The sequence below is a fragment of the Chiloscyllium punctatum genome, chromosome 48 (assembly GCF_047496795.1).
Source record: "Chiloscyllium punctatum isolate Juve2018m chromosome 48, sChiPun1.3, whole genome shotgun sequence".
Lineage (NCBI taxonomy): Eukaryota > Metazoa > Chordata > Chondrichthyes > Orectolobiformes > Hemiscylliidae > Chiloscyllium > Chiloscyllium punctatum.
The window spans coordinates 18,157,023-18,176,573 of NC_092786.1; the positions used below are offsets into that span (position 1 = coordinate 18,157,023).

A 19,551-nucleotide genomic window follows, 5' to 3' on the forward strand; every position below is an offset into this window, starting at 1 on the left:
TTTTTAAACCACAATCACAAGTTCTCATCTCCTCAGAAGAGAAAATATTCTCTGCTACTACCCTATCATCTCCCCCTACTATGTCAGAGTCTTATATGTTTTGATAACATCACCTGTATTCTTCTAAACTCTAAGGGATATAAGCTTAACTTGTTCAACTTTTCTTCGTAAGATACTTTCTTCATCCCAGGAATTAGTCAAGTGAACCTTCTGTGGACTGCTTCGAATGCAGTTATATGCTTTTTCAGATGAAGAGATCAAAGCTACACAGAAACCTGGAAGTGGTCTTACGAGCATCCTCTATGATTACAGTAAAACTTCCTTCTTTCCGAATCAAGCAATTCCAACATTTCATTTGTCATCTTACTTGTTTGCTATACCTGCATGCTATTCTCTCTGTGTAGCAGGACTCTCAGGTCCTTCTGTATCACTCAGCCCTGCAATCTCTTTCCATTTCAATGTTACGCTGCTTTTATGTTCTTTCTACCCAAGGGGACATGTTCACATTTTTTCTGTGTTATACTCCATCTTCATGTTTCCCCACTCAATTGGCCAGCCTATACCTCTATGCAATCGCTTTCCATCCTCTTGATAACTCATTGTCCTGCCCATCTTGATGCTGTTAGTATAGTTAACTGCTATATCCTTCACTCACATCATTGATATAGATTTTAAATAACTGATGTCCCAGCACTGATCCTATGCTACTAGCTATTTGTGTATCCAAGAAAAAAAAATACCCTGACTCTATTTCTTGTCAGCTAACCAATTCTTTATCCATACTAATAGCTTACCCTCCAACATCATGCTTTTGGAAATCCAAATACAGGTTCTGCTTTATCCAACTTACATATTACTTCCTCAAAGAATGGTGATAAAATTAATTAAACATGACCTTTCACCAAACCATGAGGAATTCCTGGTACCTTGTCAGTCAGCTTGATCCAAGATCTTAATTTGGAATGTATTAGTGAGTTATTGTACACATCTCCAGTCTATGGATTCAAAACTCAGGCATTTCTTAGATACATAGATGCATAGAACAAATCAGCACAGGAACAGGCCCTTCGGCCCACTATGTCTGTGCCAACCATGATGCCATTCTAAGATAATCCGATCTGCCCACACATGGTCCATATTTCTCTAATCTCTGCCTGTTCTCTTGTCTGTCTAAATGCCTCTTAAACTTTGCTAATGTATCTGCTTCTCCCCTGGCAGTAACTACTATCATGTATAAAGAAATTGCCTTACACATCTCCTTTAAACTTTCCCCTTCTCAATTTAAAACTATGCCCCTGAATATTTGGCATTAAGAGATTCTGACTGGCCACCTTATCCATGCATTTCATAATTTTATGTATCAGGTCACCCCTCACCCTCCAATTCACTAATGAAAATAATCCAAGTTCGTCCAATCTCTTCCTTATAGCTAATACACTCAATCCAAACAGCATCCTGATAAACTTCTTTTGCTCTCTCTTCAGAGGCTCCCCATCCTTCTTATAGTGCGGTGACCAGAACTGTACACAGTAGTTCAAATGTGGCTGAACCACATTTGTTCAAATGTCTTATACAGCCATGACTTGCCAACCTTTTCACTCATTGACCTGATTAATGACGGCAAGTAGGTCATACAACTTCTTTGCCACCTTATTCACTTCTGTTGTGACTTTCAGGGAGCTGAGGACTTGCACTCCAAGATCCCTCTGTTTATTAATATTTCTAAGGGTCCTGTCATTTAATGTATATTTCCCTCTTGCATTTGACCTCCTAAAATGCATCAACTCAACCTTGTCTGGATTGAATACCATCTGTTGAACTTTCCATTCCTGCATTAACCTTCCTCACTATCCACAACTCCACCAATTTTTGTGCCATTTGCAAACTCACCAATTAGATCACCTATATTTTCATCCAAATCATTTATACATATTACAAATAACAGGTCCCAGCACAGATCCTACTGGAATACCACTGGTTACGGACCTCCAGTCATAAACACACTTGGCCACAGCTACCTTCTGTCTTCTAAGACCAAGCCAATTTTATATCCAACATGCTAAGTCACCATGGATTCCATGTGACTTAATCTTCTGAACCAGCCTATCATGAGGGACCTTGTCAAATGCTTTAGTTAAGTCAATGTCTCTTGTTATCCAAGGCTCCTGAATCTTGAAATCCTTATTTGGAAAGTGCCCTTTCAGCTCAAGAGCAGGGTTCACAGTAAGGTGATAGACTAGTGCTGAAGTAAGCATTAGGAATGGGTTGACCATTGCAGAATGGGAAGTGCTGGATTTAGATATTAGAGATGGGAAATTTCTGGAAAAATGGGGAAGTCCTTCGACACCTTCTTCTGAAGTGGTGACCCATAGCATCATAAATTACAAGGACAGCAGATACACCACCACCTGCAAGTTCCCCTCCAAGCCACACTCCATCCTGAATTGGAAATATATCATCATTAACCTCAGTGTCATTGTGAGAAAACTCTGGAATTCCCTTCCTAACAGCACTGTGGGTGTATCTACCCTCCAAGGATCACAGTGGTTCAGGCAGTGGCTTCACTTTCTTCAGGGCAATTAGAGATTGACAAGAAATGATGGCCCAGCAAGAAACAGCGAGATGTTATTTTTAAAGAAATAGCTGAACCCATGCACTGGGGCCAAATACACATTCTTCTTGTCTCCTGTTCATTACTTTGGGACTAGTCTCTGACATTCTGTAATAATTCTAAAGCTGGGTTCCACGAAATGTAGAATGAATTCCATATATGTGCAAACACTGCTGTTTGTCATTGACAGAAGTCACCCGACACCAGGTTATAGTCCAACAGGCTTATTTGGAAGCACTAGCTTTAGGAGTATTCTGAAAGCTTGGGATTGCAAATAAACCTGTTGGACTAAACCCTGATGTGGTGTGCCTTCTGACTTTGTCCACCCCAATCCAACATGGGCATCTCCTCATCATATTTTTCATTGAAACCTGTCCATTTGGAAGATACTGAGATTGCTGGCTGAATTTTACCTATTTGTCTTTCTCCTAGATGTTGGTATACATGTTTTACTCTGTCCCATTCTGCATCATAACACTTTATGGTCTCTTTATTCCTGGATGTTCCTGGCTTCCTGACTTGGCATTGCTTCATGCAGGTGGTCTTGCACAGGTAAAACGAAACTGCGGCGGATTATGTCTAGACTTATTGATAGGAACTTTCTTTGGTATTGTCTAGTGTTTTTGAAGTGCCCTTTGCAAACTTTTACACCGAAGGTAGAGAGGAGCTATCAATTTCCTTGGTTAGGCCACCATCCTTCATGTATAAGGTAAGTGATAGTTGACCATTTAACCACAGAAGCCATCCCATTTGTTGGGCATGACTGGAAGGGAAAGTGATGCCAGTCGTGTGAAGTCTTCTATAACCGACACTTGCATTGAATTTACAGCAAAGCAGAGGCCTTCAATCTCTTGTGATAAAGCCTTGGAGTTGAAATCTGTCTTCCAGAAACCCTTTTCATCTCAGTTGGGAAATAAGTTGGCAACTGTTTAGGGCACACACATTGGGATAAACAGGGCTCCCTTCCACCTTTACAAAGCTTACTATTTTTCTTAAAATGCAATAAATTGCTCAATATTCAGGACCCAAGCCTTGACCTCCTACAACCACCTCCCTGTCATAGCTATCAGAATGTATTTATTTACTTTATTATGTGCTATCAATTACTTTACGAATGTTGTACACATTCAGAAACAGAGCCTTTGGTTTTGTGTTCTGGTTGTCGATATACTTGTCATTATCCCTGCCCTGCCATTCCCTGCCACTACTTTCCCACATTTCTACTTATAGGGTAAACCAGAGAGGAAGGCTATTTTCATATGGGACATTGAAATAAATAAATGTGTAAGAGACTGTCCATGGCAGAACTCTCTGAAAATATCTGACATCAGAGGCCAAGCAAATTCATTCCTGGTGAGTATGGGGTGGGAAAAAAAACAAGGATCTTGTGCTGTGGGAGTAGAATGTACCTCAGAATGTGATGGCTATGGATGTAGTGGGAGGGGACCATCCAATGTTCACCATACATGTAGGTACCAACAACATTGGACATTGTTTATCTCTCCTCATTGATACACCACATTTTACCACATTTTAATCACTTGCCCCCACTGTTTTGTTTTGAATCCTGGATACTTCCCCAGTTTTCCTCAGGTGTACGCTGGTGGAGTGTCCATTGTCCCCCAGTACTGCAAGCTGCCCACACACTCGAACCCATTTCATCCACACCAGTTTTTCAGCCACTTATTCGTTTGTTGAATTTAATGTGGTGTTTGCCAAGTGTTTGCAACTCAGGCAATAATCCAGAGTTTGTAACCTTTTGAGGTTTTGCTTTTTAAATTTCTTGTCTAGCTCCTCATACTCCCCACCTAGACCTCTTTCCTGGTTCTTCCTATGTCATTGGTATTTACATGGACTATGAACATTTGATGCTCCCTTCCCACTACATCCATGGCTATCACATTCTGAGGTACATTCTACTCCCACAGGACAAAACTCTTGTTTCTCCCATCCCAGTACTGACTAGGCCTGGGTTTACTTGGCTTCCGATGTCAGGCGAGTATGGCCATAGCCTGTGTCCTGTACATTTGCTTATTTTGAAGCACTGTTTTAACACAGGACATTATCGCCTTCCATTCTGCTTACAAGAAGCAACATTCCTTTCAATTCTCAATCGTTTTGCAACATTTGGAATGTTTTTGTAATTAGCTGCATCCGTGATCTTGGAGAGTTTGTTTAACCCTTCGCAATCAATGACTCCGAGATTAATTAGTGCAGTTGGGTTAATGGGTTTCCGACTGACTAGCTCACCAGGTTTGTGTGGAATATTTTTGCAAGTTTTTCTTAATGTATCAAGGTAGTTTGCCATACTTATCCCACAGTCATCAATTTACTCCTGTCCATTGTATAAAATTGGACTTGGTATGACACCAAATTACTCGATGCTGATCATTTTTGCTGACTCATACAATTAAGAGTTCACAGTGAAGTAGGTGCAAGGAGGCCCTTCTCAAATTGGTTACATTACCTTGACTTATCGAAACAAGGTCAGAAGTCACATGACACCAGGTTATAGGGCAACAGGTTTATTTAAAATCATAAGCTTTCAGAGTGCTGCTCCTTTGTTGGGTGAAACAGAGAGAAACACAGAGTGAACATTTTGAGTCCGATATAACTTTTGGAGAAGGGTTCTGATGAAGAATCATACTGGGTTTGAAATGTTAGCTCTGTTTCTCTCTGTCCACAGATGCTGTCAGATCAGTTGAGTTTCGGCAGCATTCTCTGTTTTTATTTCAGATTTCCAGCGGCTGCAGTATTTTGCTTTCATTTGCTTTGACACCTGGGAGATGGTTTGGGTGTTCTGACCCATCAAGTGTCAAGCAAGGACAATGATCCGATTGGAACTATTGCTTGACAGAATTAACCTTTTCCCCACTATCCAATCAAACCAACCTCAGTAGACCACAAAAGAAATAGCTTCAACTTTAAGCTTGTAATGCCTCCTACCCACTTTGGAAGGCCCAATGCATTCCTCCTTTAATTAAAACCGATATTACTTTCTTTAAATACATACAGTCAAGCTCTTTATAGTTCAAGAGATCTGTAAAACCTTAACTGCACAGTTTAGGAGACCTGTTACCAAATGTGGTTTGAGAAGTGCATGTAATTTTGCCTGAGATATTTTTGTATCAGAAATATGCACACCAATGAGACAATGGCTAATCTCTCCCTTATCTGAGTTTTCGATCCACTGGGCGGATTCTTAGCTTGCTCCCTGCCATGGGATTTTTTTTTTTCTCATGCTCTGAAAGAATCTTAACTATGCAGACGCCATGATGACATACCCACAAATAAACCTTCTTAGTCTGATGAAAAGATATATAAAGCATGTTTTGGGAGAAGTGATGTTGTAAAGAGTTTTCTCCCTCTGTAGTTAAGCTAGACCATGTCAATCCTCTGAGCTATTTCTTGTCTGTTTCTATATAATAAGTCTGATGGTTTCATTTTTGCTGTTGACTCCTTTCCCCATATTTGGGGTCCATTATGCAGTTACATTTTGCTGTCGGATTTCTTCCTTCTCTGGGAGTTAAAAACAGACAGGGCTGTGATTAACTGTGGAGAATCTAGAATGACAGTTGGCTGGACTGAATAATGTATTGGTGGTAAATTCATTAATGCAGCTTGCTGTGGGACTATATAGGGGAGTGACTCTGATGTCAGGAAGCCCTTCATTAAGGACCATGCTGAGCAAGCACTGTCAGTATTATAAAACAGTGTTGATCAGAACAGCTCCAGAGTTGGTAAAGATTGGGTGATGTGCTGGGTTCTCTGTGTTTGTGCCAGGGTGTCCATGGAGAGGGAGCACACAGTGCCCACTAATCCTCTCGATTCCTTTAGAGAGAGTGGGCACCACACAGGATTCAGTGCTTCATTTCCCCCTCCAACTCCATTTACGGTTTATTCCCCAACCTTTCACAGTGGACTGTGTTTGTAACTTGCTATTTTATTTAAGAAAGTCACAAAGAAGAGCTCAGTGGATCAACAAGAAGACCATTTGTCAGTTCAGTGATGACGTACGTAAAGTTTAGCATTTGTGGAGAGTGCTCTGGTGTCGTTACCTCTTGTCACCTTTGTTCCAGCTTCAAGATGATGTGGGGCGGGGCCAAACATTTGGGGAACATGGCAATTGTGGGTATGAAAGTGCTGTGATAGCTCCCTGAACACCGAGTACAAATGAACTGAACATTGTTCAGGAATCGGGCTGGATGATGCCAGAGAGATGTTAGCATCGATAGCCCCCTGTACCTGAAGGAAACCAGTGCTGGCTGTGAATCCAGTGGCTTGGGCTCCTTCACTCACTGGGACCACAGTGAAGTGGTCAGACTGTATTGCTTTCCTGTAAAGGGCATTGGTGAACCCCTAAGTAGTCTGCTGATTGTGAGATGCCACACGCGTGTTCCCAGTAGTGGTTTGTAAAGAGCCAAGGGTGAGGAAGTTCAATGCCACTGTGATTTTCAGGCCCCAGGACCCAGTGCTTCCTCCCTAGCCGCATAACCTTCCGATGCCAACTTCCCCTCAGCACTCTGAGTCACCTCGGGCCCTGCCTTTCACTTATTTGCAGGGAGCTGCTGTGTCTTCAGCTCTCTGTCCCTGTGCACACCGCCTGACAGCACTGAAGGCTGAACTCCTTCCTTATTCATCGCTGAACCTAATGTCTTTGGGCCCACTGGAATTGGTCACCCTTCCTCCTTATTTCTCCAACTCCAGTGAAGATAACAGCTGCAGGGGTAGATTGATCCAAAACCATCTGGCATGGAAGTACTGATCAGTCTCAAAACTTTAAGAATGAAATGTATATTTTCCATTTAGACATTTTGAGATAATCAATCAGCTCTCTGGGCTCTTAGCAGGCTGCTCATCAAAGCTTGCCCTGAAGCCCCTTGCCGTGGTGTGGCACATCCTCCATACCTTCCTAACGCTGCCGTGTGCAAGATATTTATAGCCTTGATGTTTACATCACTTTGTATGCATGTGGCTATTAGCATTAGCTGACTCCAGCCTTTATTGTACCTGGCAGAACAGCCCTACAACCTTGTAATCTATAACAGTCTCATCCCAATGGCCTTCACTTTTAGAGACATGGGACCTGTGATCACTGTGACCTGTCTGGAGGTCCCTCCACCTTCCTTTCTAAACACACTGGGACGTCCCAATAGATTCTATTCCAGGGCAAATGTTGCAGGCCTTTGAAGTGCTGAGTGGCACCAATAATGCTGATACAAACAGATAGGTTAGTGGTGCAGTGGTAGTGCCCCTGCCTCTAGGCCAGCAGGTCTGTGCTCACATCCTACCTGCTTCGGAGGTCTGTAATAACATTTCAGATCTTGAAAATATCTAAACAGGCTACATGGTTATGAGTAGGTCAGCTCATCGAACTTGTTCCATCATTCACTTTGAACATGTTGCAACCTAGGAGTTGTGGCAACCAATTTGTGCTCATGCATTTGATATTTGATATTGTAGGATCAAATATTGTGCAGACAAGAATCAGTTTGCTTGTATTGTTCTTTCTTTATTCTGTGATGTCAAAACAAATGTGGGTCATGAATCTTGGTCCAGGCTATTTCGGAAGACTATGACACTAATCAGTTTGTGTCGAGACCTCACTGATTCGATAACAACACTTCTGCACAATAATGGGTGACATATCTAACTGCTAGTTTCAATTCCTGTCTTTTCCTAGGTATGTTATTTTGCGCAGAGTGATGTTCCCTGCTCCAGGGAAGACAATATTGTTTAACATTAAATAACCACGCTCTTAATAAGGAAGCAGCTGCCAGCGTATTGTTTAACTGCTGCAACCAACAAAATAATTTTTGGTTTAAAACATAACTCCCACAGCTCTATACAGTATATAAAGAGACTAATTATGGCCAGGAATTGGTTACTATCCAATAGCAGATTAAACTCCAAAATTTGTGTTTTAATTTCCATTGACAGTTTAAAATAAAAGCTTGATTTATTTGATAAAACATCTTCATTTACAGCCTGTGAGGATACACCAGTATATTCGACCCATCTATAATTGCACTAAAAGGACTTGCCCACAAATCCCTAGGACCAGTTAATACAACTATGTCACTGCAGGAGGAAGCAAACAAACACTTGCATTTATATAGCCTCTGACGTTGTTCTGGGGCACCTCAAAATATATTACAGTCAGTGATGTACTTTTCAAAGTGAAATTGTTGCAGCACTGCAGGATATGTGGCAATCAGTTTGTGCACAGCAAGATCCCACAAACAACGATCTGACAATGGCCAGTAAATCTTTTTTTCTTAAGGGACTGGGCAATAAATATTGTTCCAGAAATTGAGGAAGACTCTCTCAACTTCACCAAAAAAACCCCATGCTTTACCCTGAGAGGACTAATTGAGTGTTGCATTTCAAGACAGTGAATCACGTTGCTTCCCACAGAAACTTCCAGAGCAGCTGAGCATTTCCACGATTTTACATGTTTGTTTCAGATTTGCAGCAACTGAAATTAGTAGCTTTTGTGTCCTTAATGAATCTCTTCAGCAATCTTGAAAGATTCATTGATCAAAACCAGACACTAAGAAGTGGATTAAAGACTGAACGTAATTATTTTTAATCAACCTGTTTGAACATGGTAAGACAGATCCTGTGATGGTAGGTGACATCTGAACCAAGTCCTTCTGGATCAGAGATAGGGACATTACCACTACAGCACAAGACCAAGAATCAGACAAATCATTTTCAGGTCAGAGTTTTATTTAAACTTGCACATCAAAAAACTCTGACACATAGATCACTTGTTCTCATATGTATATAAACATATCATATATATTTGTCTTACACATATTTATATAACCATCTCTCACCCAATTATTCCTTAGTTCAATCAACAGACCCTTAGTTCCGCTGGTTCTCAGACATCCCTGTCAAAACCATATTATGTGTTAACATTCAGTTACCTTCACTGGTCCTGGCATTTTATTTCTGGGGTTTTCAAACTGGATTTGAATTATCCTGCAATCATGGGGGTCGTCCATCTCAGGGTCTGTGTGTGTTATTAAGCTTCTTAATAACCTGTTCAGTCACATAACCATTGCACCCCACAACTCAACTGCCAGCTGATATCTTCTTCCTTTATTAAGACTTGGTTGTGTTTTTGAAGCAAGTTGCTTAACTTGTGTTGGAAACAAAACTGAGTTAAGTCTTTGGCAACCAGAAGATTGGCAGATTTTCAAAATGGAAAAATCAATTTAACAATTGACTCTTATCGAATAGTCAGGATAGACACAATCAGTCCTTACCTTAAGGAGTCTCTTGGGTTATTCCATGCGATTGAGTAGAATGATCTGGTATTTTTCTGGGCTTGGATCTAACACTCTCGATTCATGGTCAGTAGGTCATAGGTTATGGTCTGATAATAAAGACTTAAGAATGAATTTTACCTCCTATTATTGTGTCAGATGTGAATGTATTAAACATGCCAAACCTACCTCTGAACTACCCAGGTAGCAGATTGCCAGTTTAATAATGAGGCTGGCAGCCTCTGTATTAGGTAAAAACAATGACTGCAGATGCTGAAAACCAAATACTGGATTAGTGGTGCTGGAAGAGTACAGCAGTTCAGGCAGCATCCAACGAGCAGCGAAATCAACGTTTCGGGCAAAAGCCCTTCCGATGAAGGGCTTTTGCCCGAAAACGTCGATTTCGCTGCTCGTTGGATGCTGCCTGAACTGCTGTGCTCTTCCAGCACCACTAATCCAGCCTCTGTATTAACCTAGCTTGCAGGTCCAGTTGGTCTTTGGCTGGTTTTACTAGGCTTTCGGTAACCAGACAGTAGAGGGAGGAAAGAACAGCTTTATGGAGGAGCTTCTCTTACATCACTATTTGTCATCTAGGACGACGAAGACTGAACCCTCCCCGCTAAAAACACACCCCAACCCACCAGGGCTAATAAAGCTCCCCCTTCAGAACCTGACCCTCCCCTCGCAAAAAGTTCTATCAGGAACCAAACTCCCCTCCCCTCCGGACCAGGGATTGGACTGGCCCTTTACTGGGGTCAGGGGTCAGCTCCATGTTCTCAGTAGCTGCTCTGAGTACAACCTGTTGCTCAGTTATTTTTGAGGGAAGGTACCAACAAAGATGAATGTTTAGGGTATCCTCCCCTAATAGCCTGAGGACCAGATTTTTAAAACATTATGCTAAAACCGTAGGTTAATATAACTCCCAAGTCTGATTTAAATCTACCAGATTTTCTTTCCACTTATTTCAGGCAAACAACAATGGAATTCTTTCTTAAGTCATCCATTTTGTGTACTCTGAAGTCAATGAGAGTTGGGGGGGGGCAAACTTTCTGCGGTTAGAGTCATACCTGGCAAATAGGAAGATAGTTGTGACTGTTGGGGCGGTCAGTCATCTCAACTCCAGGACATCTCTGTAGGAGTTCTTCAGAGTAGTATCCTAGGCCCAACCATCTTCAGCTGCTTAATCAATGACCTTCACTCCATCATAAGGGCAGATGTGGGGTCATTTGCTTGAGATTGCACAATGTTTACCACCATTTGTGACTCCCTAGATACTAAAATAGCCGGTGTTTATGTACAACAGAACCTCAACAATATTTTGCCTTGGAGTGAAGTATCATTCATGCCACATTCACAATCAACCATCTCCAATAAGAGAGAATCAAAACATTGTCACTGAACATTACAGGCATTATCGTCACTGAATCCCTGACTATAATGACATCTTGGAGGTCACCACTGACTATAAACTGAACTGAACGTATAAACAAAAGGAGGCTACAAAAGGAGGTCAGGGGCTAGGAATCCTACAGTGAGTAACTCACTCCTGACTCCCCAAAGCCTGTCCCCCATCAACAAGATACAAGTGATAGAATATTTCCCACTTGCCTGAAGAAGGGCTCATGCCCGAAACGTCGATTCTCCTGTTCCTTGGATGATGCCTGACCTGCTGCGCTTTTCCAGCAACACAATTTCAGCTCTGATCTCCAGCATCTGCAGTCCTCACTTTCTCCTGGATGAATGCATTTCCAACAATGCTCAAGAGCAACTTAGCCTGCTTTATGGACACCACATCCACCAACATTCATTCCGTCCACCACCAATCCATTGAAGCATCTCACCAAGGGTCTGTTAACAACACCTTTCAGACCCGTGAAGTTCTCTTGCAAGCCACACTTCCGTCCTGACTTGGAACAAGAAGACTGTTCCTTCACTGTCTTTGAGTCAAAAACCTGGATGGCCCTGTGTGGCCGCACATTCTGGGTTTATAGACACCACATGGACTGCAGTGGTTTAAGAAGGCAGCTGACTGACAACTTCTCAAGGTCAGTTATGGACGGTCAATAAATACTGGTCCAGCAAGCGACAGCCACATCACTTGAACAAATACAACACAATGCATCAAATTAAATTTCAGAATTTATCACAGTGGATTTGAACCCTGGTTGCCAGACTACCAGACCTGGTAGATGAGTTAAGGAACAATGGAAATGTTTAACCTTTACTAATGGTTTATTTATTTTTTAGCATTCACTAAAATAGCCCCAATCTAAACAGATGGTGCACAAAAGCAGTGAGCTAACCGTCTCTACTGCATTTATTTATCAACTGACTGTATTGTGCAGTGACAGGAGAAAGCTCAATTATGTCTTTCCACAGCAAATCATAGAATCCCTGCAATGTGAAAGCAGCCCATTTAGTCTATTGAGTCCACACTGATCCTTGAAGAGCATCCCACTCGGACCCACTCCTCTATCCCTGCATTTCCCATGCCTAACTCACTTAGCCTGTACACCCCTGGACACATGGGCAATTTAGCCTGGCTAATCCACCTAACCTGTACATCCTTGGACTGTGGGAGGAAACTGGAGCACCCACAGGAAACCCACGCAGACATAGGGAGAATGTGCAAATTCCACACAGACTGTTGCCTGAGGCTGGAATCGAACCTGGGTTCCTAGTGCTGTTGGCAGCAGTGCTAACCACTGAGCCAACATGCCACCCACCACCAATGCACACAGTGTTAGCAGTGTGTACCATCTTTAAGACGCACTGGAACATCTCCCCAGGGCAAGTAATTGAAACAATTTTAAAGGAGGTCTTGTACAAAGTTCATTCTAATTCTTATCTTGACAATATGCATCACTTCCTTACCGCCCACCATAAAACATCAATATTTTCTCATCAGCGTTCAGAGGTGGGGCAGGTGGGACCCAGATGTCCTTGCTCTGCACCCAAGAGCTCCTCAAACTGTATTTATGTAATATCCTACACTTCCCAAGTGCTTTACTGCCAGTCGAGTGTCTGTATTCTTGATAAATGCACTGTTTGTAGGAGCTAATGATCATCTGTTTCTAAGAGGGATGGCATGTAGATGACCCATTCAGGTTTGAAGGTCCAAGTGTAGTTGATAGATAAAAGAGATATGAAAATAAGAATGACAGCGAGGGTTGTTGTGGAGGAGTGCAGAGCCTTTCTCTTATGTTACGTTTTTATTTCAAGTAAATCAGCAAGTGCTGGAGAAACTCAGCAGGTCTGGCAGCATCTACAGAGACAGGGTCAACATTTCAAGTCGAATGACTCTGGTTTCGAGGAATTGTCATACCAGACTTGAAAGCTTAACTCTATTTCTTTCTCCACAGCTGTGGAGCAGTCTAGCTCCAGTCCAGCGTTTCCTTTGCTTATTTCACATTTCCAGCATCTGCACTATATTTTGTCTGTGTACTTATTTTATCTTTAACAAAACCCGGGTCCCTGGCATTGTGAGGCAGCACTGCTAACCTTTTGAAAAGTGCCACTGGATTTTTTTGGCATTACCTGGGAAAGATGACTGCGCCTCAGCTGTACATCTGACTAGTAATTCAGATAGCACAGGGGAGGTGATGGTCTAGTGGTATCATTGCTGGTCTGTTCATCCCAGACACCCAGACAGTGTTCAGGGAGGATTGAGCTTGAATGGTGGAATTTGAATTCAATTTTTAAAAATTTGGCATTAAGTGTCTAATGTTGACCATGAATCCATTGTCAGGAAAAACCCATCTGATTCACTAATGTCCTTTGGGAAAGAAACTGCCATCCTTAGCTGGGCTGGCCTACATGTGACTCCAGACCCACAACAATGGGGTTGACTCTTAACTGCCCTCTGGGCAATTAGGGATGGGCAATAAATGTTGGCCTAGCCAGTTACACCTTCATCCTGTGAATGAATTTAAAAAGAATCCAGTCCCGCTGTGAAGTTGGACTTGAAATCAGCCAAACCTATCCACTGAGCCATCTTATTATGGTTACTCATTCATATTCATGAATGTAATAGGGTAACTGCTGCTACTCTGTTAAAAGGTTTAAAGTCCTCTTGGCTTAACATGCCTCGAAGCATCAGTTAACTAATACTGGTCAATAGTGTATATTGCTGGAGTTGGTATATATGAAAACTTGTTACTTAGACCCCTACAGTTTCAAAGCCTATTAAGTCCACAACGACCCTCTGAACAGCATACCACCCAGACCCACCCCGTCTCTGTAAGTTTGCACTCTGTAACCCACCTAGCGTGCACATCTTTGCAGTGCGGGAAGAAACCCACACAGACACAGAGAGAATGTGCAAATTCCACACAGACAGTCACCCGAGGCTAGAATTGAACTGGGGTTCCTGGTGCAGTGAGGCAGCAGTACTAGTCACTCAGCCACTGTGCCACCATTTGACTCTACTGGGAGGCATATTACTTGTTTCTTGTTAAAAGTCCTATTTATAAGAGCTAGCTGTTGAGAGGAGGATGCTATGTAAATAGCAGATTCTTGTTTGAAGATCTATCTATGGTAGATGAAGAAAGGGAGCTGGGAGCAGGACTGAAAGTGAAGAGTATTGTGCAACAACAGAACGTTAGAATGTGAGGAAAAAAATAGATTGGTGTGGACGGAATGTGAAAGCTTCAGTGGTCATCCTAGTGTCTCCCAGAATGGACAGGAGTGTGGAGCCTTGCTGCACTCTTAATTTAAGCTTTTATTTGATCTCATCCTTGACCTCAGTTGGTGATACCGAGAAACATTATGACCAAGCCCAATTCCAGCTACAATGATGCTATTTTAAATATCAGCTGCCTGTACTAAAAATATCCACAGAACTGTGTAGACCTTAGACTTTGGTGTGTGATGTTTCTGTGGTGATCAGACTGTTTATTCACCCTCTCTGTGCCTTTAGAGTCAATCGAACAAAATTAACCCAAAGCTGTTTTGAGGAATTTACACATTCCTGCACGAGATTTTCCAACAGCTAAAGGGTTTTTGGAGACAGGGAATCGCCTGATGTTTTTTGGGTAGAGAAATTTTAGCTGTGTGATTAACTGTTCACTGGATTTAACATGAAGATCTGTGATTGGATGGCTGCAAGTGTGCCTTTAATGGTTCAAGATGATAATTTTCGAAATGGGCGTGTTTGTTTGATGTGTATTCGCAATGACGCGATGATTTGCAGGTGTAGAATTTCCATGGGTATCCTCGGGTGACTGCTAACTTTTGAGAAAAAGCGTCTGCGTCTATTCGTGCCTCATTTCACTTCTGGCAGAATTATGGTGGAAGAACACTCCAGGAATTTGAAGGCAAGATCTGTCCAACTCTAATTCTCCTGGAAGATGCCCCTTAAAGCCTGCTGTTTGACCATGATGTTTTTTGATATCTGAAACAGAAACAAATGTGGAATTCTAGTTCAGGATTCATTTAAGGTTAATTATGCAGTTCTTTTTTTAAACAAAATCCTTTAGGAGATGTTGAAGTTGCTGACCATATCCACAGCAGTGTGTAGACCTTAGACTTTGGTGTGTGATGTTTCCATAGAGACCAGACTGTTTATCCACCCTCTCAATGTCTTTAGAGTCAATCAAACAATATTAACTCAAAGGTGTTTTGAGGAATTGACACATTCTGCATTTATTACCCATCCCTAATGCCGAGACAGCAGTTAAGTGTCAACCACATTGCTGTGGGTCTGGAGTCACATGTAGGCCAGATCAGGTAAGGACGGCAGTTTCCTTCTCTAAAGGACTTCCGTGAGCCTGAAATAACTGCACAGAGGCTGGTGTCCCCCTCACAAGTCACCCTTTATTTACACATGGAGAGTCCTTGACACTGACCCAGCTCCCTCAGGGCCAGCTCTCACAGTGACCAGAACCTCTGACACTCCTGTTTATACCTGTCTTAGATTAGACCAGGTTAACAACCCCAGTCGGGGAACTTATATTCTTTGAGGTCCACCTAGCTGGCCTCACTACAATCAGTACAGAACGAGATGGGTTTTTCGTGACAATTGACAGTGGTTTCACTGTCATCATTAGATCTTGAATTCCAGATAGTTATTGAATTTAAATTCCACCATCTGCTATGGCAAGATTTAACCCCTGGTCCCAGAACATTAAAAGGGTCTCTAGATTAATAGTCTAACAATAACTAGGCTGTCATCTTCACAGAAAGGTTCAGTAGATAGTTGGGAAGGCAAATTAGCATTCATTTCAAGAGGGCTAGAATACAAGAGCAGGAATGTACTGCTGAAGCTGTAAAAGACTCTGTTCAGACTGTATTTGGAATATTGTGAACAGTTTTAGGTCCCATATCTAAAGAAGGATACTTAGAAGCTGGCTTTGAAGGTGGGGTGCAGAGGAGGCTTACACGAATGTTTCTGGGGATGAAGGACCTGTTATATGAGGAGCAGTTGAGGACTCTGGGTTTGTACTCAATCGAGTTTAGATGGATGAAAAGGGGATCTGATTGAAACTTACAGAATACTGAGAGGCCTGGATAGAGTGGATGTGGAGAAAATGTTCCTACTTGTAGAAGAAACTGGGACTCAGGGGCACAGCTCCAGAGAGAAAGGATGGCCCTTCAGAACTGAAATGAGTAGTTTCTTCAGCAGTGAATCTGTGGAACTTAATGCTGCAAAGGGCTGTGGAAGCCAAGTCATTGAATGTGTTTAAGAGAGAGATAGTTGGTTCTTGATTTCTAAGGGGATCAAGGGTTATGGGGAGAAAGCAGAAGAGTGGATTGAGAAACATATCAGCCATGATCGAATGATGCAGCAGTATCAATGGGCTGAATAGCCTAATTGTGCTCCTATATCTTATGGCTTTATGGGTATCTGCCCTTATATGGCTCAGAGCCAAATTGAGTTTTACAATGTTCCTGTGAAACACCGTGGGACTTTTGGTATGTTATATTAAAGGTGCAATGTAAGTTGCTGGAACTAAGTAGAGACTGTTATTCTCCAGTGTCAGATTGGATCTCCACTCCTTTTGAACTATATTCACTGTAGTGATGCAGAAGGTTAAGCTATACTGTACATGCTTCTATATTAACATGCCATTCTGTTTAATAACTACAACATTGCTGGATAGCTTAGGCAATTCCTCACCTCCTGACCTAGAGTCACCAGTGCTCTTTGCTGCGATTTTTGAGAAGAAACTTTCTCCCAAAGGTATGGCAAGAAATATACATCACCTAGATCTTTTGGGAGCTCTGAATACAAATAAATAAAAACCTAATCTGTCTATTAAAAGCTCCACTGCTTGGTGTTTGGTATCGCTCAGGATTTTAACCATCCTTTTCTCCTCTCCCCTGCCCAATTATAACAGGCACAATTTTCACATATTGGAGCATCCCTTCATTCTAGAACTCCATATATGTACAGAGTACCAGAAGAGGCTCAGCTGATTTTTCTAATAACAAATGGACTCTATGGCATCGTGCCACAATTACTTGCCTACAGATGTGTGAATAAACCCGAGTTTTTCTTGAAGAGAAAAGAAGACGCAAAGACAAAGTAAAAAGCAAATTCAGTCATCTAAATGTTTTATTTTTCTGTCCAAAGTTGCATTTTTTGTTATGCAGATTTAATATTAGAGTAAATTTCTTATTAAACAAGTTGTATCGGTGCTTTGCAAATGATTTCTTTTTTCTATTTTGGTATTGGTACTGTATTATTCCTCCAAGGTTGTTCTTGTGTGAAGTTAGGGAACTATGTGCATAAGAAAAAAAAAGTGAAATAATTACCAAGAACAAATGCATTCATTTTGCTTTGGGATGAGAGATTTCTGGTCTGAGGTAGATGCCAAGTCCAGTCAATATCCGTGCTTACAGTCTGTGTGTGCAATTTATTGAAGTATCAGTTTTGTATAATGACAACCAGACAGGAGTGGAGGAGACTTTTTTTTCAGTAAATTCACAGGAATTCAATACAGGCATTTATTGCATTTCTAAAATTGCCCTTGTGAAGGTGGCAAGCTGTCTACATGAATACAGCTGTTTCTCTTCATAAACCATTTTCATGGGGTGGTTAAGAATAAACCATGTTGTTATTAATCTGGAGTCACTTGTAGCCCAGACTGGGGAAAGGATGACCGATTTCATTCCCTGAAGGATGTTAGTGAACCAGACATAGTTTTATAACAATCTAGTCATTTCAGGTCACCGTTATGGAGACTGTTTTTTAATTCAGCCTTATTTAATTAAATCCCTAGCTGACATGATGAGTTTTGAACTCTGGATCGCTGTAATGTAACCAGTCTATGTCTTTACCACGTTTTAATGCTGTTATTTGTTACAATTTTGAATGCACTTCCTGAAAGGGGTGGTGGAAGCAGATTCAATTCTAACTGGAGTTGGATAAATACTTGAACTGAGAATGTTTGCAGGACTGTAGGAAAAGAGCAAGGCCGTGTTGGACAAATTGGAAGCTCTTTCCAAGAACCATTCCCAGGTACAATGGGCCGATGGATAACCAGTCTCATTAGATTCTGCAAACTTCCCAAAACAGTGCAGATGCTGATATTGCAGTGGCATTTAATGAATTATTGCAATACAATCTACAGCTTTGAGTGTGTGCTGCATGCACTAATATAGGTCACTTCTGTGATAATTCACATAGTCAACGTGAAAGCAATTATCTGTTTACAAAAGCTGAATTGTATGGACAGCCCTTCTTTATTAAACAGAACTGAAGTGAGACTTTGTCTACTATTTCTCATCAAATATAACAAACTGATGAAGGAAATTCTTGATGTTTTGAGTGTTATATGGGGGGGAATTGGACTTTGAGGATATCTCTAGCTGGGTGTCCTTGCTTGTACAAGTGGTTTATACTGTTGCTGCCTTTGCCTAGAATTAAAGACTATTTAAAGTTTTTAGCCTGAACCGAAGTATGTTTTACTATAATTGGCTCCTGCTTTTTCCAACAGATCTCTGTGTTCAGTCAATTCTGTTGAGTTCAATGGCAGCTTTTATTACACGAGGGAGAAACAGTTGCACAGATATTGAAGAAAAGGTGAGAATGGGACTTTGACAGAGTCCCTGCATTTTCAATGGACTGAACACTATCCTTGAGTATTGTATTACACGATCAGCTGCCTAACTTCCATTGTTCCATGATTTTTGGCTTTGCTTCCAGCCAGAGATCTTAAACTCTGGAATTCTGTCCCTAAAACTCTTACCATTTTCATACCCCACTTCCTTTAAGATCCATTTTTAAAAAAAAATCTACCCATTTGACAAACTTTTGATTACCTGTACATCTTCGTGTGACTTAACTGTCAAATTCTGTCCAGTGACACTGCTCTGAAGTGCCTCAGGACATTAACAACACATTCAGATATCCAACTGGCTAAAAGTGTAAGTTGTTGTTGCCTAGTGCGGGGTAGAGGGAAGAAATGTCACACAAGGCTGGAATGCTTGAAATTAAAAATCACTGGAGCTGTTTCAACTTCCTGTTTTTTTCTTATTTTGCTAAACAAGAAAGAATTATAAATGAATTTCAGTCTGCCATTTTGTTTTCTCTTGCTGTAAATGCGTTGGCAAGAAACTGACCAGATCTGAGTGAAAGAATTGACTCATTAGAATATTAGAGCAGCTTGGGTGAATTCACACATTGGATTTCAGAGCAAAATAGCTCCGTAGACTCAGGGC

General features: G+C 41.5%; 1 protein-coding gene across 4 annotated transcripts in view; it reads left to right on the forward strand.

The window, feature by feature from the left end:
- LOC140468759 (transmembrane 6 superfamily member 1-like) overlaps positions 1–19,334 on the forward strand; it is a 65,157-nt gene extending 45,823 nt beyond the window's left edge. For 2 of the 4 annotated variants that reach the window (XM_072564778.1, XM_072564781.1), the window contains 2 exons: positions 3,044–3,163; positions 17,226–18,772. In XM_072564778.1, coding sequence (XP_072420879.1) covers positions 3,044–3,163; positions 17,226–17,417 — 312 coding nt within the window. In that variant the 3' untranslated portion in view covers positions 17,418–18,772. Of the gene's footprint in view, positions 1–3,043; positions 3,164–17,225; positions 18,773–18,827 lie in introns of those variants that run through there. The other 2 variants (XM_072564780.1, XM_072564779.1) reach the window with 2 other exon arrangements.
- The last annotated feature ends 217 nt before the right edge of the window (positions 19,335–19,551 follow it).